At 39.1% G+C, this 24,076-nt stretch overlaps 1 protein-coding gene across 3 annotated transcripts in view; it reads right to left on the bottom strand.

Annotated features, from left to right (window-relative positions):
* LOC134213157 (peptidyl-prolyl cis-trans isomerase FKBP2) overlaps positions 1 to 24,076 on the bottom strand; it is a 102,364-nt gene that overhangs the window by 7,974 nt on the left and 70,314 nt on the right. For all 3 annotated transcript variants that reach the window (XM_062691819.1, XM_062691821.1, XM_062691820.1), the window contains exons 3-4: positions 8,698 to 8,786; positions 8,448 to 8,635 (exon numbers count right to left, since the gene is read on the bottom strand). In XM_062691819.1, coding sequence (XP_062547803.1) covers positions 8,448 to 8,635; positions 8,698 to 8,786 — 277 coding nt within the window. The remainder of the gene's footprint in view (positions 1 to 8,447; positions 8,636 to 8,697; positions 8,787 to 24,076) is intronic.

Here is a 24,076-nt window from a genome sequence, read left to right as displayed (position 1 = left end):
CATTACCAAATTGTATTCCAATAGTCAAATTAAAGGTATAGGACAGAAAATGTGAATGGTATAAATCCATTTCCAGAGACATACAAAGTAGGAGAATAGAACGGGCCGGGGATTGAAGTTATGACTCCCTGCGTAAGAAGCAGAAGCAGAAGCCATATGACCACTGTGTGTACAGCGTATGGATCCGGATCGGTAACGGATCGGTAACGTGCAGATGGGTGACCAAGTTCTACTGAAGGCCAACAACCAACAGGCCTGGAAACACCAGGCTGTCTGTTTGCTATGCGAAACGATATCCACAATAGGCTATCGCGCAAGAGACTAAGCGGCTGTTCATTAACCACGTAGACTCTTAATTGAGGGGGGAGGTATTACATGAAAGTCGACGTTTGTCTATGAAGAACAAAGAGGGGGGGAGGGGAACCAAGATTTCACTTAAGTAAAAGACTGGATTTCGACTTTAAACTATTTTGGGTTTCACCAGGAAATTTTTCTGTGTTGAGTTGGAAAATTCTTTGATGTTTTCTACTAAATCTAAAACTTTTCGGCTTTTTCAGAAGCTTCTCTTGAAATTGCATAAGAAATTCTTTAAAATTTTCTCGGGAAATGATTTTAATGGAAAATTCCTTAGAACTTCCCAGAAATAGTCTTAAAAACGTACGAAATATCCACGAGAAACTTCGGAATTTCTACAAAAAATATTTGGGAAAGTCAGCGGGAAAATAATTAAAAAACTCTACAAGTTTAAAAAAAAAAAATCCTTGCGCTTTCCACAGGAAAACCTCTGTAGTTTTCATGGTAAATTATCTCTAATTTTTTCAAGAAATTTACCAAAATTTTCACATGGAATTCTTCAGAATTTCCACCGAAAAATAGTCATAAATTCTTGAAAGTTTCCACCTAAAATTCTTTGAAATTTCCACAGAAAACTGTTCAAAATTTGCATGAGAAATATTTCTCATATTCCACGGGGAGTATTTCTTAATTTCCTCAGAAATTTTAAAATTATCTCTGGAAAATATTTTAAACTAGTCGAACCTTCCCGATCTTGCTCGGGTTGTTCCTTTTTTTTACCTAACTGTCAATCGTTTAGTTGATTGCTGCGTCGCCCTCTAGATCGATTTTAGTTTGAACTTGATTGCTTTCTTCAAAACTCATGAAAACATAGTATTTTTGCATTTGTTCAACTTTTCCTGCAAAATGATCTATCTTTTCTTGTATTACGCACAGCTGATCTTGCATCCATCCGTGAGAGATGTCCCCAGCTTTAGACTTTCGCCACAATGGCAGAACCTATACAATATTTGACAAGAACTGTTTCCAGACACTGAACTGGAAATCCCGTCCAAGCAAACGTTAATTTCCTACGTTGCCAATGACTCCCATTGAGTTGTTTATCCTTCAACAACAAGGAAATTCATGCAAGAACCAATATCTTCCAATTTTCTTCTGATTATGTTTCAACCTTACTTTTTTTCAGGCATTTGTGGATGAAGCAGACAAATATAGCGATGAATTAAGTTTTGAATGCCTTGGGAACTAATTTTACAGAGAGAGGAGAAAAATGTTAAAACGGCTGTATACATATAAAACCTTATTCAAAAAATGAGCAATAGTGGATGTGATTTTGCTCGTGCGCTTGCTCGGATTAAGGAAATCGTGGATGCAGTACCTTTTATGAACGCAGGCGCTTGTTCAGATTAAGGCAATCGTAGATGGATTTGCATTAATCCAAGCGAGCGCCTACTTTTAAAGAAGGGATCATATCCACCATCTCCTTATGCCGGGCAATCACCTTCTCTTGAGAAAAGATTACATCTTCTTCTTCTTCTTCTTCTTATTGGCATTACATCCCCACACTGGGACAGAGCCGCCTCGCAGCTTAGTGTTCATTAAGCACTTCCACAGTTATTAACTGCGAGGTTTCTAAGCCAAGTTACCATTTCTGCATTCGTATATCATGAGGCTAACACGATGATACTTTTATGCCCAGGGAAGTCGAGACAATTTCCAATCCGAAAATTGTCTAGACCGGCACCGGGAATCGAACCCAGCCACCCTCAGCATGGTATTGCTTTGTAGCCGCGCGTTTTACCGCACGGCTAAGGAGGGCCCCAGGCTCTTCTCTATTTATACGAAAAAAATTACCACTTTTTTGTTGCAGTTCAAAATTATGTCAAATGTCCGTTATGCCAAATGGCTTTACGCCAAATGACTTTATGCCAAATGACCCAGACTCCAAAAAAATCTAACTTTCAAACGACCAACAATTGTAAGCGGCCTTCAGACTTCATACCAGCTTTTTGGATATCTGGTTCGGAATATCATAATATTCGATGATAAATGTTGCTTCTATTTGTTTATTACAATAGTATAGGTATAGACAATCTATGAAACGATCCTATCCGCTACAATTCCAAATTTTTAGAACGCAGGGTGTTCACAATACCTGTATATCATCCATGGGAGCGGGCCATTTGGCATAAAGTCATTTGGCATAAGGTCATTTGGCATAAAGGCTATTTGGCATAACGGTCATTTGGTATAACGGATATTTGGCATAATTTTTCTTTGCGTTCGATAAATGGTGACTAAGTGGTGCGGGAAACACCCCGGAATAGTGAATATAACACCCGTCGATTACAATATTAAAAAGACATTGGAAAGAATGTATTTGTAATGCAATGCAAAAGTAAGCGCATGCACGAATTAGATCAGTGGTGGATTTATTCCCCTCTTTAGAAGTAGGTGTGTGACCGGATTAAGGCAATGGAAGATGTGATCCATTCTTTAAAAGTAGGCACTTGCCCGGATTAAGGTCATGGTGAATGCGATCCCTTCTTTAAAAGTAGGTGCTTGCATAGGTTATGGCAATGGAGGATGTGATTCCTTCTTAAAAAGTAGGCGCTTGCCCGGATTATGACAATGGTGGATGTGATTCCTTCCTTCAAAGAAGGCGCTTGCCCGGATTGAGGTAATGGTGGATGTGAACCCTTCTTTAAAAGTAGGTGTGTGTCCAGAATTGTGGCAATGGTGGATGTGATCCCTTCTTTAAAAGTAGGCCCTGCCCGGATTATGGCAATGGTGGATGTGACTCCTTCTTTATAAGTAGGCGCTTTCCGGGAATAAATCAATGGTAGGTGTGATTTCTTCCCCGAGTAGCACTATTCAGATTGATTTGGTTGCAATAACTCATATGACTTGATTGGTTTTAGTAACTCGTCTACGACAAGTGTGTTGCTTGAGTTTTTAAAGTTAGGCGCTTGCCCGAATTAAGGCAATGGTGGATTTGATCCGGTCTTAAGGCGCATGCCCGGATTGAAGCAATGGTGGATGTAATCCCTACTTTAAAAGTAGGTATGTGGCCGGAATAAGTCAATGATGGCACTCCCTCGGAAGTGATTCTGCCGTTTTGTTATTCCGTTCTTCCGGAAAATGTCTACCATCCGTCTAAATTTATCAGAAAACAGCCTCGACCTACTTTATCTACGACCTACTATGAAATATCCCTTTCGCTTTCACAGTTCGAAATTATGCCAAATGACTCACTCCTTTCTTGCAGTTCAAAATTATGCCAAATGACCATTATGCCAAATGGCGTTATGCCAAATGACTTTATGCCAAATGACCCAGATCCATCATCAATATAGCAAACAATCACGCGCGTTTGTTTCCCTTTGTTCGGTCGTACTAGGGCAAGTGTTCTTGACCTGATAAGACGCTTGAAAGTACCGCGAAAGCCTCCATGTCCGAAAGGTCCGGAAGCAAATTTTTTACAGCATGTTATATGAATCGTGAAATTAAAGAATAACTATAGATCCAATCGTAGTATTGGATACAGTTGCAACTGATGAACCACAAGATCATTGGCGATATGGTTGTTGAATCCCAAATTCCAACTAAATTATAATCGATGGATTTTTCGGTTATTTTCCGCCCCTATATCTATTCCTTTCTCTAAAGAATTGTGTCGTCTTATTAATAAAATCTAGGGAATGAAACATACTACCGATGTTCCGTGTATACTGCTGAGCTAACAACTATACACTATTCACTCGAGCGCGTCCCTACCTCCTGGCCACTTTTACATCTTCACCGACAGTCTAAGTTCCTTGAAGGCTGTTCGGTCAATGAAACCGGTTAAGCACTCAGCGTATCTTCTGAATGGTATACGGAAAGCTTTGGGTCCCTTCTCATTGCTCGATCCCGGGAACGGAGAAAGCGGACTCTTTGGCTAAGGTGGACGCTATGGAAGGTGATATTTACGATCGGAAAATCACCTTCGATAGATTTTTCACATTGATTCGTCAGGAAATCTTCAACAGTGCTCCCTCGTATAGGAAACACCTGATGTCTACCTTCCACAGATTCTAGAAAACTTTCAAACCGCATTTTATGTTTCTAATACCACCAAACCAAAACGTGGGCCCCAAAAGTTGCTCAAAAAGTGATAGTAATAGAAATAGTTGTTCAGTGATTTTTTAAGACTTTAAAGAAGACTGAAATAATGTGTTGCCTAAAACTGGGTGGACTGTATAGACTGGGTGGCGTTGTGTTCTATGTTTTCCCAACCAGGGCTCTTCGATCAATTTACCGTAGATACGACGTAGTTTTTCGCTAGTATTTGTTAGTATTTTTGGATACTGTCGAAAGTTTAGAGTTAGTTGCCCCTTGGGTCCACCAATTTTTGAAAGTTGCTGATCCAAGACTGTAATCATTGTCTGCCCATTCCCTTGTCTGTCGTACCCCATTACGAATGTCTTCCTCCTGTTGTACATTTCAATGTCTGTCGTTAATCCCTTCCCGAGCAAAGCTTGAGAGCAAATCGATAACTAATTTTGTTGTTGTGAAATCGCCTATTTTTGATAATTCAGGTTGATATCCTTTTGGTCGTTTTAACGGTTAAAAGATCAAAATCTACAGCAGAAAAATTTTACTGTGACATCAAATCGAAAACTATTCCTGCTATCGATGAGAGCAAATCGAAAACTAATTTTGATATTGGATCCGATAACAAAATAAGTACACAGTTTGATGTCAGATCATACAATTTAGAAATCAACAGCAAAATGATATCAAAATATGTAATCAATCATGATGATTCATATTTGAAAACAAATTATGATTTCGATTTGATATCAATATCAAAATATGTTTTCTATATGCTCTCATTATGTTTTCAGACTTTGCTCGGGTTCCGTATGTCTTCCTCTCGTCGTTGTCTCCCAGAAAATGTTTTTTTGTCCCGTTACAGATGTAAAAATGCGAGGAATGTCAACTTTGTGAACATCATCAACTAAATGTATGCAAATTACATAGCATTATGACACTTCTTCGTATAAATAGTGACAAATTACATACGTGCAGATGATAATGTCGTTTAAATTTACGGTCTTTCTGGCATTCCCTTTATGTGCATTACTTTAGTGGAAATTTCAACAACTTTTTCTATCTGTGTACGATTTTTAATGACTAATTGGCACATCCTATCCTAGATTAAAAATAAACAACTAAATGAATGTCATTCGTAACAGGTACGATCATCGTTTGCTTAGATGGAAATTTCAGTCAGGAAGCAGTTCTTGTCAAAAAATGTATTGGGCCTTGCAACAAAATGACAGCTAGTGCGATAATTTTCCAAGGCTCTCATAGATGTCTCTTTTTTTGGAAGTATGTTTTTCTTAGGCGACTATCTGGCGCTCATTTTTCGTTGCGATTAAAAACAAAGCAAGCGTATAGCGATTTTTACGGAGATTTATTCGGAATTTAAAAAAATTATAACCGGCGCGCGAGGAAAATAATGCATAAAATAAAAAATGCATATTTTCCAAAAACTATGGATCAGTTTCAACATGAGAAGAAGCATAAGGGATATATCTCCTGTTTGAGCTTATAAATCCCTCGAAAGTTGCATTATTTTCCGAGTTATGCGAGAAACTGACCAAATTAGAAACATGGTCTAAACTGGTGCAGTTACCCTAGTGGACTTCAAAAATACTTCGTTTCAAAATACAGATCTCTCAAGGAACAATATACTCAAATATAACTGCTCACTAGCACCACCTCGCAGAAGAAGTGTGTCGACATTTTTACCGAATACAACTTTGATGTATGTACGAAGGATCTTAAGCTAGAGCAATATTTCACACATGCAAGAATATTGCAATGCAAGCACACTAGCGCCGCCTGATTGTAAATTCGTAATTATTTTTTCCGTCACAAGACAGTTCATTCCGACCAGATGGCAAAGTTCATATTTTATACAAATTTCTAATTTGTGCGATAGAAATATTTACAATGCAGGAAATTCCATTTATCAGAATATATTGAGTTAGTCTAAATTAATGATTTCATATATAAAACTACCTAGCGGATAAGTTCTAAACTAAACAATGCCTCATGTCAAAACACACGCCTTCCTACATAACCTTTTTGGAAAGCTGCAATTTAAAATGGGTAGGATTTTCAGATAAAAGCAAAATAAGAAAAAAAAACTCTTTTTGTACCCTTTTTCACGAAACCCCGCTCACCGCCCACCGAGTTAGGGACAAAGCGTCGTAAGACAAAAGGTCGAAAGGACAAAAGGTCGAAAAGGACAAAAGTTCGAAAGAGTCGAAAGAGACAAAAAGTCGAAAGGACAAAATGACTAACGAGACAAATGGTCGAAAGGACAAAACGTTGAACGGAGCCAAAGTTCGAAAAAACTAAAAACACAAAAAAAAAACTGTCATAGATTCTTGCCCACCTATGATCAATCTTAGGTAAGGTCCTGATGATGAATTTCAACTTGTTTTACACAGCTGTGCGAGAAAAATATGGTTCCCGAAGAAAAATTAGCTAGAGCGAAGCATTTTATCATAACCTCTTGGTGGGGGCTGCATATCCGATTCTGTTTTTTCACATGTATGCATCTGCGTGAAACTTGTTTTCATGATTTGTAATGATCTGAAGAAATTTTTGCCTCCCTCTCATCGTTGTTCGTTATAAATTGAGAACGATTTCAACAAACTTTGTCTTCCGTCGTCTATCATTAATAGTGGATGAGTTTGTGGGAAGTTATCAAGCAGGTTTCGTTGACGGCTGCTTGACGACGGTCCAGGTCTTTATTGTACGGCAAACCCTTCATAAATGCTGTTAATACCAAATCCCAACTGACCAGCTGTTCATCGATTCCAAGACAGCATACAACAGTACAGATCGCGCAGGGCTATGGAAGAACATAAAGCGTTAACAGCTTTCCCGGCTTACCAGACTGATAAAAGCAACGATGGATGGTGTGCAAAATGTTGTGAAGATTTCCGACGAACACTCCAGTTAGTTCAAATCTTACTGGGGACTACGACAAGGTGATGAACTTTCGCGCCTGTTGTTCAAGATTGCCGTATAAGGAGTCATGCGGAGAGCCGGGGTATTATTTTCACCATGTTCAGTCAGATTGTTTGCAACGAAAGTTGGACTGGTGGTGACGACTGCAGTCCTGACGAGTCCTGATGAGAAGAAACGGTAGTAAAAAGAGATTTACAGTCACATGAAACGGAAATGAAATTTGGGCCTTGCTCGATGAGGACTTAAGTCCGATTGCAAGCACTCGGAATATTCGAAAGTCCCGTGCTTACCTCAGTAACATTTTAGGTTTTATACCGCTTTTGAAAGGGCATTCCTTAGCCGTGCGGTAAGATGCGCGGCTACAAAGCAAGACCATGCTGAGGGTGGCTGGGTTCGATTCCCGGTCCGGTCTGAGAAATTTTCGGATTGGAAATTTTCTCGACTTCCCTGGGCATAAATGTATCATTGTGTTAGCCTCATGATATACGAATGCAAAAATGGTAGCTCGGCTTAGAAACCTCGCAGTTAACAACTGTGGAAGTGCGTGATGAACACTAAGCTGCTAGGCGGCAATGTCCCAGTGGGGGGAGTAATGCCAATAAGAAGAAGAATAATAACGCTTTTGAAGACCATATTTTACTCTTCAAGAATATTATAAAACCAAAATGTTACTAGGGTACGACCATCTTTGGCAGAGTGTGGCGACCAAGAAAGCTGGAAAAGTACGATGGGCAGGGCATGATGCAAGTATGTTGGGCAGCAACCCTGCAAGAATGGTGTTTGCTTCCAATCCGGTAGGTACAAGAAGGAGTGGAGCGCAGCGAGCTGAGTGGGCGTACTAAGTACAAATCAATTCGGCAAGCGTGGGGCGCAACCGAGGATGGAGAGATGCAGCCTCGAATCGTGTATTATGGCTTCAAATTGTTGATTCAGTGCAAACTAAATGAATGAATAAATCTAGATATATAATAATTTAACTGATTTAGATTTCGAATGAGATGCCAGAAATGGTGCTGCGCGCGGTAAAGTGTTCCAATTCAAGTTCTGATAATTATTTCAAGGGGATCATTTCAGCATTGTCCCCCTATATTACTAATCATAGAAAATCCGTTTCAACCTACCTCCTCGCGGCTCAGCTGCATGTCCTTGTTCTCATCGATTTCCTTGAACACGTTGGTGGTTGGCGCAGTATCGCCAATATTAATCAGCTCAACTTCGAACACCAAAGTGGCACCTCCAGGGATCACGTTTCCGGCTCCGCGCTCTCCGTAACCCAACTCTGGTGGAATGCTAAGTTTACGCTTTTCGCCTAAAATAGAATATAATGTCGTTATACGCTGTTGACATTGAAGCCCAAGTTCTGTTACGTACCGACACACATATCAGTCAGTCCTTGGTCCCATCCCTTGATTACTTGTCCGGCTCCCAGCTGGAAGGTGAACGGCTGATCGCGGTCAAAGCTGAAACGTGAAAATGAGGAAATTAAATGTTAGATTGCCTTAACTTCATTCATCGAAATAAATTTAATTTTTAAATGTTCTTCCTGAGAGATCTAGGACCAAGCAATCATCCGACAACGGTCGAAAAAGGAACGGACACAGCAACCGTGCCTCATGCCCGTACACCATAATTCATTTGCAAATATTCTTTAAATGTAAAACTAATACAAATGAGAGCCAACCAGCCTCTGCATCCAGACGTTCGTCGTCATCGTTGTTATTCGTTCTCATCGTGTGCTTGAGAAGCCGGAATGATTCACATGCGGTGAAATGTGCTAAACTAAATATAGTTTTCATAATATGAGATATTTCATTTATTGAAGGTAAATTGTAAAATTTAATTAACAAGGACACATGCTTCAATTTGCATAAAAATTTGAATTGGTCAAACCATTAAATTTGTTTAAAAAATTAAATAAAACTGAAAATTTGATAAAATATGTTTTCAGATTAAGACAAATCTTGAAAAAATAAAATAATTGATTTTTAACCCTGCATTTGGATATTTTTGTTAATGGTGCGAATTATTATAGTTTTTAGAAGTATTTTTTTATCAAACTTTCAACTGAAAAATTGGTAGTAAAAAAACAAGAAACGCAATGTATTCAAATGGAAACTGAGTATTAGTTAATTATGCGTTTTGCTATTACACAATCAGTGAAATAGACGCCAATGGTGTTGCAATTTCCATGATTTTTTTTTGTTCTTCATAAATAATAAAATAAAAAGATTGATTCATTAGACGTAGGAAGCATCTATTTGATTATTTAAAAAATAAATTTCCATTCCCAAAAATCACCATTTTTTATGGGATGCTTAGTCAGCGGTGAAATGTGCCTGTCCTCGAGCGAGAAAAAGGGGCACAACCGACACCGTAAAGGAGAAAGTTTGCCTGAGAGGTGCAGCAGTTTGGCTGGTAGAAAGACTCGTGTTTGTTTCCGGAATCCAATTTTGCCCCACCACCAGCATGCAGGTCGTCTTCGGGATGGGCTTGCTCGCCGGCCGGGTATGGTATGAAGTAGAACTCGAGCAGAGTGTGAAAATCCTTGAGTTATTATTTTTTAATTAAAGATAAATATTAACACATGGGATGTGCTTGAAGTGTAATGATTTAAAGCGGAGAGAAATATTGAAATTTTTGTGAATTTTTTTTCAGGGCGGAAAAGGAATGGAAATGAACTCTTGAAGACATTAGAAATTCTCATCAGTCAGAGTTAACAATCGCGCGCTCGGTTGAACAAGAAAAATTGTTGCACTTGTCTCGTATTCCCTCAGGTGGGAGACCATCAACATATTCTTCGGGGTAAAATCATGTGAGTTTGTTAGGGTGTTGCTCATATGATAATATGTTACTGATATACAGCGAAATTAAAAACAAATTAATCGATTCATTCTGATATCTCAGAGAGATAGAGAAAGAATCAACAATTGGCGATCGAAGAGAGGTTTATGCATTCAATGCTGTCAATTTTTAACTTCACTCTGACATGTTTGACATACAGGCGACAATAAGTTAGCAAATTCAAGCATCGCGTAAAAGAGTAGAAATTTTTTTTTTTAAATAGTACAGAAAAGGAAAGGTTTGTAGAACTGTGTCATGTAAAATAGAGCTGCATCTCATCAATTGACAGCAACTCGTTTCAAGTCTGATATAAATCAGGATCACACTATTGCTTAGGCCATATCAAATTCTTCCTACCAAGACCACGAGATGCTCTAAGGCTCAAGATTTCAGCAATTGTCTTCCACCTCAGTTACTCCCGGAGCACCCGAGGCTCTGAGCTGCAAACATGTATCTACCCAAGACCAAACGCCTTGTGCAACCAAGAGGCACAAAAGTAGCATCATTCGTTTGCTCTTTTCTCACACTTGATCCTTCGCCGCACCGCACGGTCTTATCCTGTCTTACACAATAATTTGTTTATTTTGTACAGCATCCTTCGACTCGTGGTTGGGGTTGGGAACGTCGTCGTCGTCGGTCGGTTGTTTCGTTGAGTTCAAGTAGCGCGACACGAGAAGTAGCAATAGAACAGGAGACAAATTTATCGCGCAATATGCACTGACGACGGCGACGACAACGATGGCACCATGCCATGTGGTCGTATGACAGTTGAAGAACATCTTTGCTTCCGAACGAGGCTGGCAGTTTGGTTGAAATCCCAGAAGAGGCGTACGACACATCCCATCGCCATCGCTCAAGTTCCGGACGGATGGTCCCACGAAGCAGACGAGAGGAGTCGTTTTTCTACATGAAACATTACGCAGGGTAATTGAGGGGTATTAAGTATTAATGACCTCTTTTTCTTGGACTGTAAAGTGTCGCAGTTTTTGCTGTCCGCCTTCTAACATTTTTCTTCCCCTCAGCAGACGCCAGACGAGAAGTTGAGTTCATTCATTTCTTTATAGTAGATTCGAACCGGATTCGCCTAAACTCCTGCTGTGGTTGGAAAAGAACCGTTTACGTTTTGATGGACGTAGTTGATGCATCATAATACTGGCGATGATGCAATGCAATCGGGTAGTGAAACGAAGATCGTTACCGGTTTTTTGCAGGCATGGAATCTGCAGGCGAAAAAAAAATTCCAGTCACCACTTTGAGCATCACACGCAAAAGTGAAAGTAAACCTCTTCGAACTCACATCCACTTGGAAATGGGCACCGAGATTTCAGTTAGATCATCTACTAAAACTGCATGCGGCTGATGCATGCCACTGGAATGTGTTTGGTCCGCGCAGATGTTCAAATTTGTACTGGCACAGTTTGGAACCGGTTGCAGTGAAGGATACTTGAAATGTAGTGAGAAGAAAAGGATGCTCATGGTCATTTATGAGGCCAAGTGTATGTTTTAATTTGTAAAATGGGGTCACTTTTTAGGTGTATATTATTTTCATCACATTTTCATACCATTTGATTTTTTCAATGGTTTTCTTCATGGTGTCAAACCTTAATTAAAAACAATAAAAAATAAACCGCATAACTGGTACTAAAAATATCATATAAGCGGATTAATACACAAGAAATTATTTCAATAATTGAAGACCACATTCAAGAAATTTTTCTTTGAAATTTTTTTGAAATTCAAGATTGATTTCAAACATTTTTTTCTGTCTTCTGTTCCGTAGAGCTCCGTAACTTTGGCCAACCGGACTCCAGGCGAACCACATCTCGAGCAGGACGACACACCACACCGAAATGTACACAATGTTTAATGCGTTCCACAATGACTAAAATAAAAACTTTCCCTTAAAAATTAGGAATTGACAATAAATAGATCAGAGTACAAGCGACAAATAATTATAAAATTTCCATAAACAATAAACAGTTTCCCACGAAACAAAAAATTATTAGCTAAAAGTAGAGGTGTGCGCCGGTTCAAAAATCGTCGGCGGCGGCGTTTGTCAAAATTTTGGTCAGCGGCGGCGGAGTTCATCGGCGAAGCAAATTTTTTATATCGTTGATTAAAAAAAAAGTTCTGCATTTTTTTGGAATATTTTCAAGACATTAAAGCCTCGAACGCAATGGAAAGGAACGGCGACGGTAACTGCAGGATTTGACAGAAGCTTTATATCAAATCCTGCCGTTACCGTTGCCTTTCCGTTCCATTGCATTCAGAGCCTAACGGAAAAATCTTTCGAATTCCGCTGGAAGAAACTAATGAACTTCCCCAGAAAATTTTCCAAGTTTTTTTGTGTAAACTTATTTGGTAATTATTTTTGGATTTTCCACGAGATCTACTTTGAAGTTTCGAGAATTTGTTGGAAGTTGGTTCCGCCGAAAGTTCTTCAAAATTTACATGAGAAGCTGTTATTAATTTTCACGGCAAATTGTTACAAATTTCTACAGATAAATGTTCGGAATGTTCATAGAAAATTTCTTATGAGTTTTTGTTGAACATTCTCCGAAGTTTACACTGAAAATGCTTCGGAATATCCGCGGAAGATTCACGAAAACTGTCTTGAATATTCACGAGAAATTCTCCGGAATTTCCAAAAATCTTAAGATTTTCAGCGGCAAATGTTCAAAATGTGGATTTCATTTAAAAAATCTTTGGATTTCAACGAAAGATTGTTCGAAATTTCCAAATGAAATTCATTGGAATTTGCACGGATTTTTGCCTTTCTCGTATACCAAGAATACGTAAAGTCTATATGATCACTCCAAAACCGAACTCTTAATAGAAGGAATATATTCCAGCTCGACGTATTAATGTATATTATTCGGCAACTCGGCCGCACGAAAATCTTTTTTTTTGTTGAATATTTTGGCTGTTCATATGCACAGCATATGTTTCGAAATGGACAAATTGATATAAAATTTGCGGAAAAGAATCCAAGTGTCTTGGAGGGACTCGAACCCTCAAACTCCAACTTCTTTCTATTATTCTGGTTTTTTATTTAATGAAAAATTCTCAAGAATTTCCATTAAAACTATTTATAATTTCTACGTAAATTTTTTGAATTTCACTGAAAACTGTTCGGCATATTTACGGAAAATTATTCGGAATTTTAAAGAATTTATTTTGATTTGTATGGGATATTCATTCTAATATCTATAAAAAAAATCTTCGAAAATTCTATGGGAAATTATTCAAAAACAGAGAGCTCGTTGGTCGAAAATCATTCGCCTAACAACTGTTTGGCCGTTAAGCCGAAAGTCATCTAGCCGTATTGCATTTGGCTATAATTAACGTTTGGGCGAAAAATGGTTTGGCCAAAAATTGCATTTGGCCAAAGTAACATACGGCTGAACTGATAATTTGGCCGTAAAGCCGCTTACTCTAACATAACATTTGGACGAATATGCTGTTTGGCCGAGATGGTCGTTTGGAAGAAACGACCTTTGCGGCCAGATGATCTTTTCGGCCAAAGCACCATTTCGGCAAATGGTATTTTCGGTCAAATTGGCCATTTGGTCAAACGACTTTTTCGGCCAGTTCGACCGTATATAAATTTCGCCGGTATGTCCATTTCGGTTTAATGACATTTTCGGCCATATGGGTTTTGACCCAATGATTTTTTCGGTCTAATGACATTTTCGGTCAAACACTTCTCGGTATTTGGCCTTCGGCCTTCTTGTCGTTTGGCCGTCACACGGTGTCACCATTTATTCGAATTCCATTTAGCCGAATAACGCATAAAGCTGAAAGTCATCTGGCCTACATCCATCTGGCCGACTTGAATGTTTGTCCGAAACGATTGTCAGGCCGAAAATGGTTTTACCAAAGATGTCTTGTGACCGAAAGCGACAAGCAGCCAAAAGGGATATTCGGCCGAACTGGTAATTTGACCAAAAAAGTGTTTTGCTCTAACAGGTCATTTGGTCGAATGCCATTTGATAGAAATGGTCTTATAGTAGAAAGAGCCATTTCCGCTAAACGACATTTTCTGCCAAATGACCAATTCTGCTAAACGATTTTTTGTTGCAGAATAATCAATTCAGCCAAACGAAACTTTCGGCAATTTTTTTTTCAGCCAAAGGAAATGTTTGACTAAATGACATTTTGAGCCAAATTCCTTTAGGCTAGACTTCGGCTAGGCTTCAACCAAATGGTATGTTCGGTCAAACTACATATTCGGCCAAGCAACTTTCAAACGGCTTTCTGCCAAAACGCTCTTCTTCATTAAAAAGTTCTATTAAAAGAGAAATTCTTTAATCCGTTTCGGCATGGGTTACGATTTCAAATTGTAAAATCCACCGTTCTCTTGTTTTTTGACCGATTTGCATGAAATTTGGAGGAAAGATGCATTAAACCCTATATTTTTGTGTAGATGTATTGATTTGGTGATTCGGTCCTTGGGTACGGTTTTATCGAGGGGGTCCCCTGGGTCAAATAAGGTTAAAAATAGGTCAGCTTCCTTTTAATCGTAGATAACTAGTAGTAAATGCTCTCAATAATGAGGCAATCGTTTTTATTCATCATTTTGCAATAGTGTGAATGGAAAGTGCACGTTTGGACCTCCAAAATCCGGTTACAGATGTTACGGAAACCTGGTTCCCCCAGGGAAGTGGTCACTTTTTGAGTTGTTTTGAAACCCAGCTTGCGGCACATCAAACTTCATGATTTTGCAACACAAATAAAATAGAAGACATTTGCAGAGTAACTGTGCACATTCGCCACTTCCAGAGGGTCCCAGGGAACCTGAAGCCCTCAGGGAAGTGGTCACTTTTTGATTGATTCTGAAACCCAGCTTGCGACACATCAAACTTCATAATTTTGCAACGCAAATACAATAGGAGACATTTGCAAAACATCAGACCACATTGGCCACTTCCGCAAGTTCCCTGGGAACCTGGTACCCTCAGGGAAGTGGTCACTTTCTGATTGATTCCTAAACCCAGCTTGCGACACCACGAACTTCATGATTTAGCAACGCAAATACAATTGAAGACATTTGCAGAACATCTGACCACATTGGCTACTTCCGGAGGTTCCCTGGGAACCTGATGCCCCAAGAGAAGTGGTCACTATATGATTGATTCTGAAATCCAGCTTATGACACATCAAACTTCATGATTTTGCAACGCAAATACAATAGGAGACATTTAAAGAACTTCTGAGCGCATTGACCACTTCCGGAGGTTCCCTGGGAACCTGGTTCCCTCAGGGAAGTGGTAATTTTGGAAGTGCGGCTCTGAAACCCAGCTTTCGACACATCGAACTCCATGATTTTGCAATACAAATACAATAGAAGACATTTGCAGAACATCTGGGCACATCGGCCACTTCCGGGGGTCCCCTGGGAACTTTATGACCCCAGGGAAGTGGCCGTTTAATTGATTCTGAAAACAGCTTGCGACACACCAAACTGAAAGATTTTGTTTTCTTCAAATAATCTACTGTGTGTTTCGGAGCATTCTTTTCTGCACCGAACTGGGAATCTTATCCAGCTTTGTTCAACATGGTTTTGCTTTTTAGCCGCGCATCTTATCGCACGGCTAAGGAAGGCCCCAAAATATCAAATAGCATATTTACCCTTAAAAAAATTTTGGCCAATGTATCTAGATGCTGTGTAAGTATCTTTCATTGAGTCTTTGTTTCAAAACAACCAAACGATATCCACTTACCTGTGGCGAAGCCACGGGGGGAGTTTTGGAAGAGACAAAATTTTTGGAAGAAAATTTATTTTCGAACCCTCGCAAACAATATTTTTTTTTCAGATCCAGCCCCCACCTCCCCCCATGACCATTTTTCTGGCTGCGCTGTGCTGAAGACACCAGGTTTCATGAGGAGCTTGATATGTCGCAAGCTGGTGTCCCATACAAAAGTAATCACTTTTCTGGCTGCACAGGCATCTCGCAAAGCTCAAGAAGTATTGAATTGGTCTTGCTGTTCTGCTTATGTTGGCTATTGTATTCGTGTTGCAAAATCATGTATGATATATAGCAAGCAGGGTTTCATGACTTTCGGGGGGGGGTTTGTTTGGCGAGGTTTTCAGCGAATGACCCCAATGTCCCAGATGCACTGCAAATGTGCAAATGCCTTTCAACTTCCTTATGTTACAAAATTATCAACCACCCAAGGTTGAGAAATGCAGTATGTTTACAGGAACCTCCGCAATAGGTCATTGTGCCCAGATAGTCTACCAATGAATGTCTTCTATTGTATTTATATTGCAAAATCAGAAAATTTGATGTGTTGTGAACTGGGTTTCAGAAACATTCAAAAAGCGACCACTTTCCTGAGAGCTACAACTTCCCAGGGAACCTCCGGATGTAGCCAATGTGCCTAGATGCTCTGTAAATGGCTCTAATGTCTATAAATGTCTATTTGTGATGAAAAGAGCTGAAGTTTCATGTGTCACAAGCTGGGTATCAAATCGACTCAAAAAGTGGGAACTTTCCTTGTGGCATCATGTTCTCAGGGAACCTTCGGAAGAGGACAATGTTCCCAGATGCTGAGCAAATGTCTTCTATTGTATTTGTGTTGCAAAATCATGAAGTTTGATGTATCGCAAGCTGGAATTCAGAATCAATCAAAAAGTGACCACTTCCCTTGGGGCATCAGGTTCCGAGGGAACCTCCGGAAGTGGCCAACGTGATTTGATGTTCTGCAAATGTCTTCTATTGTACTTGCGTTGCAAAACCATGTAATTCAATGTGTCGAAAGCTGGGTTTCAAAACCACTTACAAAGTGACTACTTCCCTAAGGGCACCAGGTTCCCAGGGTACCTCCGGAAGTGGCCAATGTCTCTAAAGCTCTGCAAATGTCTCCTATTGTATTTGCGTTGCAAAATCATGAAGTTAGATGTGTCACAAGCTGGGTTTCAGAATCATTCAAAAAGTGACCACTTCCCTGAGGGCTTCAGGTTCCCAGGGAACCTCCGGAAGTGGCTAATGTGCACATATGCTCTGCAAATGTTTTCTATTGTATTTGTGTTGCAAAATCATGAAGTTTGATCAGATCCAGATCCACTCAAAAAGTGACCACTTCCCTTGGGACACCAGGTAGCTAATGTGCTCTGATGCTCTGCGAATGTCTTCTGTTATATTTGTGTTGCAAAATCATGAAGTTTGATGTGTCGCAAGCTGGGATTCAGAACATCTCAAAAGGTGACCACTTCCCTGGGAAGATCCTTGAATCGTGATGAACTTACCTTTAAGATACTTCAGAATTTCCACTTTTTTATTATAACGAAAAGTTTTATGAATTTTCAAAGGTAAATTATATGGTACATATTTTCAAGAAAAAATCTCTGGAATTTTAACGTGATGTTGTCTGAAAATTCTCTTGAATTTTCGCAATTTCCACGGAAAATTCTGTGGACGTCTTCAAATTTGAATCGGCGTGGAAAATAATAGATCAGCGGCGTGGCAAATTTGAAACCGCGGCGCGCCGATGCAAAAATGTCGGCGGCGGCGGCGTGGCTCGGCGTGCAAGCAAAAACTGCAATTATAAAAAAACAATTTTCAATGAAAATATCAAAATACTCCATTGAGAAAAATACAAAATTTCCATGAATAAATCAATATTAGCAATGATCAATTACAAAATTTTCCACTAAATGATTCCCTGTCCCACAATAAAAAAACAATCAAGAGCATGGTAAAATATAATTTAAAAAAATGTAACATAAAAAATGAAAAAAAGGAAAATAAAATAAAAATACAAAATATTTGTTTGTCAGTTTACATTTAGTGTATAAAAGTCTAACCATTTCACATATGCTCAGTTTTATACAGGTTTTGGTAAGTTTTTATACACAATTGTCAGAAAATCTAACAGTCGCTGGTGGGACGTAGAAACATTTATCGTTCATGGAAATTTTAATCAATTTTATAAATTTGTCATTTCTTTTCCTTATTTTTATTGCCCTTTTGATTATTTTATGGAAAATTTTTATTTTTTTGGCAAGAAAAATATATGTTATTTTTTTTCCTTTGCTTTTGAGACGTCTTGAGCTCGGACCTAGTTGATCCATCTCGCAAATATATGTTGTTTAAATTTTTTATTAATATTATATATACATACATATACATGAGTTTGCATTTATATACCTCACGAACAAATGGACCGATTTGCGAGATGCACAAACTGATGCACAACAAATTACCTAGAGTGACAATTTCGGAAAAATGTTCGGCCAGATGGGTTTCGGCCTAACGGTTTGTTCGGCCTCGTGGCATTCGGCCAAATGCCTTTCGCCCAAACGACCATTTCTGTCTTATGACCCTTTCCGCCAAACGACCCTTTCGGCCAATGACCCTTTCGGCCAAACGACCCTTTTGGCCAAATGGCTCTTTCGGCCTAATAACCCTTTCGGCCAAATGATTTTCGGCCGAAAGCCGTTTGACCGAATGCCTTTAGGCCTAAAGTTGTTTGGCCGAATATATCTTTTGGCCGAATGGGTCGCTTGCCCCAAAGGGTCGTTTGGTCGAAAGGGTCTTTTGGTCGAAAGGTTCGTATGGCCGAAAGGGTCGTTTGGCCGAAAGAGTCGTTTGACCGAAAGGGTCATTTGACTGAAAGGGTCATTTGGCTGAAAGGGTCATTTAGCCGAAAAGGCCTTTTGGACGATAGGGTCCCTTCTCACTCCTCATTTCTTACTTCTCACTGTAAATAAGAGGAGCGCGAAGTGAGTAGTGAAAATAGTAAGAAGCGCGAAGTCAGTGAGAGGTCTCACTACTCACTTCGTGCTTCTCTTCTGCAGTGAGAAGTGAGAAATGAGGAATGAGAATTGAGACGTATCTCTTCTTACTCCTAATTTCTCACTTTTCAAATTAACTATTCGGCCAAATGTCTTATTCGGCCAAATATCCTATTCGGCCTAATGTCCTATTCGGCCTAATGACTCTCCGGCCAAATGACCCTTTCGGCCGAACGACTTTTTGTTTGTTCGGCCTAGTGGCATTCGGCCAAATGACTTTCGGCCCTTTCGATCAAACGACCCTTGCGGCCAAATGACCCTTTCAATCAATCGACTCTTTCGGCCAAACGACCCTTTCGGCCAAATGACCCTTTCAGCCAATCGACTCTTTCAGCCAAACGACCCTTTCGGCCAAATGACCCTTTCGGCCTAATGACCCTTTGGCAAAATTACTTTCGGCCAGATTTCGGCCTAATGGTTTGTTCGGCCTTGTGGCATTCGGCCAAATAGCTACGACCCTTCCCCACGAATATTGATTTATTTATAGAATTTTTGTATAATTTTCAATTGAACATTTTGATTTCTTTATGGAAAATTCTTCATTTATAATTGCAATATTTACTTTTAAATGGTAAATAAATTTTTGTTTTGTGATTTTTTTTATTGTTTATGGATTTTTTGATTTTTTGCTTATTCCCTTATTTCTTTATTGGCAATTTCCTATTTATTTTTTAGAAGATTTCTAATAATTTATGGAAAATTTATTTTGCTGCCTTTCCACAATAATCAAAGGCAATCCGATAAAAATCAGTTCAAACCTTATTCTCAACTCTATTACTAATAAGGATATGCGATATTTCGAAAAATTCCGTTTCAGGTGATTCGAAACGATATTCCGCGGAATTTCGCGGAATTTGAGCAAGGCGAAATCTAATCTTTTGATTTCGTTTCGTAAAATTTCAAAAATTTCGCCAGCAAAATATAGCATTAAACGAAATTTAACGGTATTTCGCGGAATTTCACGGAATTTCGAAAGAAATTTTAACCAATGGAAAACTTGATTAAATCGAAAAATTTCGGCTGCGCCGCTGAACAAAACCGTAAAGGTTGTGTTCAAGATTATATGATGTACAAATTCTTCTATTTACCTCTACTAGGAATCTAATCTGAATCAATGAATACGTAGGTTGATTTCCTTGCAAAAACCTGGGAAGAAATTTTCAAGAAAAAACGTAATACGCATTTGCTGATTTAAAATAATGGGTCCACTATGCTGCTCATGATCGCATATTTGTAACACTCGCATTTTTGTTCATTTTGTAAAAAGCCTGTGAAACGTTCAGAAAGCTCAATTTACTGCATCTATTCCCACAACAGTATAATATGCTTTACTATCTATTAAGTATCAGTTTGGAAGTATATTAGAGATGAAGACACTTCTTTACTCTAGGCAGTCCGATCTAAAACTCATTCGCTCATTCAGATCGACCCAAATCTATATTCCTCAGTTTCGTAGATACATTGAATACCACAGTATATACTATAAAGGTGGGTATACATCACTATCCTGCTTATCTGTGGCAAGCTTAAAAGGATTGAGTTTGTGGGGGAGGATTGACAAACGATTTACAAAATGAACCAAAATGGAAATGTCACAAATATGCAATAATGGGCAGTATGGGTCCTCTACACAATTTGTACAACTTTTATATTTTATTATTGTAATCAACACTAATCTGAAAGATCTATCTACTGGATTCTGAATGGAAAAGCAATCTATTAAAATATTCGCAATCATTTCCTCCGAAGGCTTTCAAAATTAAAAATATAACTGCACGCAAAGCCGGAACTACTGAAGGTTGCGTCAATTAGACTCATTTTCTTCGAAAATAGGACAACTTAAACTTAAACTGATATATGGACCGCTGGGACTATGTACCATATCAAAAAGGCCGACAGATGTTAGCTTACGCGAGTAAGCTTGAAAGCCTAAACTCCAGGAAGTTATTGGAAGTCCTAGAACATGGGGCTGGGGTTCTATCAAATCGCACCAAGCGCTATTCAAAAATTCCTCATTTGTCTGCCCAAGCTTTTGTTTAACAAATCTAATTGATAACAAATCGTAACGGATATCCCTCAACCTGGTAGGACGCGCGGCTACAAAGCAAGAACAAGCTGAGGGTGGCTGGGTTCGATTCACGGTGCCGGTCTAGGCAATTTTCGGTTTGGAAATTGTCTCGACCTTCCTGGGCATAAAAGTATCATCATGTTAGCCTCATGATATACGAATGCAAAAATGGTAACTTGGCTTAGAAACTTCGCAGTTAATAACTGTGGAAGTGCTTAATGAACACTAAGCTGCGAGGCGGCTCTGTCCCAGTGGGGGATGTAATGCCAATGAGAAGGAGAAGAAGATCCCTCAACCCCATAACTGCGGATATCCTACAACAAATGTACGTATGAATTGATACAAAATGATTCCTATTTTTCTTCTACGAACAAAATTTCGCAAGTCAATCAAAAAGCCGGTGGGGTTTGACATAACACCGACCATGTGATGTTAACATGTCCAATTTGTGTCTTTGGATAGCTATGATTATGTACCTATAATATTTAAAAGTGTCCAAATGAGTCTTTCAGTCAGTCTTTTTTCAATTTTGAGATTTTTTATTAGGGCTGTTGGTCGCTGTTATCAAAACAGTTATCAGTTATTAAAAATAAAACGATTCAATACAAATTCCGCGGAAAAAAAATTAAAATTGTTTCGTTTCGTCAAATTTCGAATTAAATTGGACCTTAATTTCGTTTCGTTTCGAAGTCACGGAAATAATTTATATTTCGTTTCGTTTCACTTCGAACTAATATGGACATTTCAAATTTCGTTTCGTTTCGCCAAGAAAAGGTGTGTTATCGCATACCCTTAATTACTAACCTCTGAAGAGATACATTTTTGTAAGTGTATGGCGCATTTTACATCAATAAATGATAAGTTTCCAATCGGCTCCAAAGGGCATATTTTTTCGTTTTTTTTTTCTACTTCGGATCAATCCTTTTACACTTTTGCAAATAAGAAACCACCTTACCAGGGGTAGATGGGAAAAAACAGCTCTCGACCTAAACACCGTTAGTTGTTTGGAAAAGGGGCATGTAGCGAAATCCAAATATACTTTCGATTTATTTTATATCACTTCATGTAAGTTGATGGCAACCTGGGCAGAAGGCAGGCAAAATCCGCAGCCGCAAGCGACCACTACCGGGCGGAAATGGACATAAAAATAACATTTTGTATGCACGTAGCGAGTATAAATTACACAGTCGAGAGCAGCCGACGACGGCGACGTTTGGTCAAGCAAGGAGCGAACAGCTTTTCGGACAGAATCTGCGCTGGGATACCTACAGGTTGTAAAATGAAAACACCGAACGCCAAGTGGCAAACAAGTTGTTACAGACGGAACCGAAGGCGCACATTACGAACAAATTGCTTGGTGGCAAAAAAAATAGAGTAAAGCACTCTACTGCAGTCCGGGTGTTTGCAATATTGATGATTTGTTTTGGGCGCATTGGCAGTTTTAAGTTTAGTCTGTAAGAAGATCCACGTAAAACGTGAATTCACGTCTGACATTGTAGAATATCATCTAGAAGATTCAAGCCAACTTTTCAATTGTTATTTGAATTTTAAAAAGGATTTTTAAGCTTAGTGGAGAAATAACGCCTCATGTAATTTGGAAATATTTATTCGTTGACCATCTCCCATCTGTAACATATTACAATGCAAAAATATATTATTTATTCTTGTTGAAAAATTCACTGTCTTCTTGAATAAGTAACAATTTAAGAACTAAAACCTATATTTATCGGAAGTCATAAATTCCATCATAAAATTATGGTTTACATTCAGTTGGCATGTTCAACGGCACAAAATGACAACTTTCTTCAACCAATTTATCATCATCATAATTATCATGCATTCGACACAGTACACGTACTTCTTCCCGGCCGTTGACATCGGTTCTAAGCCATTAAACGTGCAGTTCGACAATGCTTCCAGCTCTCGCACACCTTCCTTTTGCGCTGCCCTATTAATTAGCGACTCACGGTTTTGATCTACTTTAGTACGTTTTTCCACTTGGGTCTCATGACACTTTCTTGAAATAGAGCACAATTTAGCACGGTCATCATATTTCTTGCCATGAATTGATGCTAACGCGCCGGTTAATTCCACAACCAACATTTGTCCCCGTCCGACCGAGGCAGAAAAGAATCGTTAGTTTTATTTGAGGATTATTTATGAGTGTCTGCTTCGCCCAGAGGCTCTCGTAACGGTACTCGATGGCAAAATACAAACAACCAAGCAGAAGACATGCAAATTCGCTATCATTGACCACGACCCGCTATCGAGCTGCCCCCGGGGCCAATGCTTGAGCTGGATAGTTAGGCTAACGATCTGTGAAATAGCTAATGCGTTTTGTGGATGAAAGGCGCATGCGAAGCGTCATTCAAAGTCGGACTGACTCCACCGTTGAATAGTGAAGATACGTATGTGCGCACTAAGCAATAAACTTTCGATATGGTGTCGCAATCTTCGTGACCAGAATTACGAATTAAGCAGTCTTATCGCTGTTATGTAAGCTAGCAGCTGATGCGATGCCGTTTAGAGCTGCACTGAAGTTTTGGCAAGCCTTTTCTGCCTCTCTAATTTATTTAAAACAAATTAGACAAATTATCTAATTACACATATTTTGAACGACTAAGTACAAAAAATTTATATTTTACTCAAACTCAGGGACGAAATCACAACATATATTCAGCCGTCCCTCGACAACCATACCCGTCATCATTGACTATTCAGCGATGCGATATCTTTAAAAAGATATCCCATCTCTGATGCTCAACTCAGCGCAACAATCTCCCCTCTATTCAATCCCGACAATCGAGAGTGATACAATTTGCACATGCATAAAATATCAGTTCAACGTCTCAATCGCTATCATTGTTGAAACAGGTAGCGGCATACCTTTGCATGTACCAACAGGAAAAAAAGGCCACAACATCGTAAGGTTACATCTATCCCCCTAGAGAACAACCCTCGCGTTTCAGTTTCGCACGGTAAAGACGTTCCGAATATTGAAGGAAATCTGTTGTCGTCTTCCGCAATCATAATCGATGGCA

Source organism: Armigeres subalbatus, chromosome 2 (assembly GCF_024139115.2).
Source record: "Armigeres subalbatus isolate Guangzhou_Male chromosome 2, GZ_Asu_2, whole genome shotgun sequence".
Taxonomy (NCBI): Eukaryota; Metazoa; Arthropoda; class Insecta; order Diptera; family Culicidae; genus Armigeres; species Armigeres subalbatus.
This window is presented reverse-complemented; position numbering and strand designations above follow the sequence as displayed.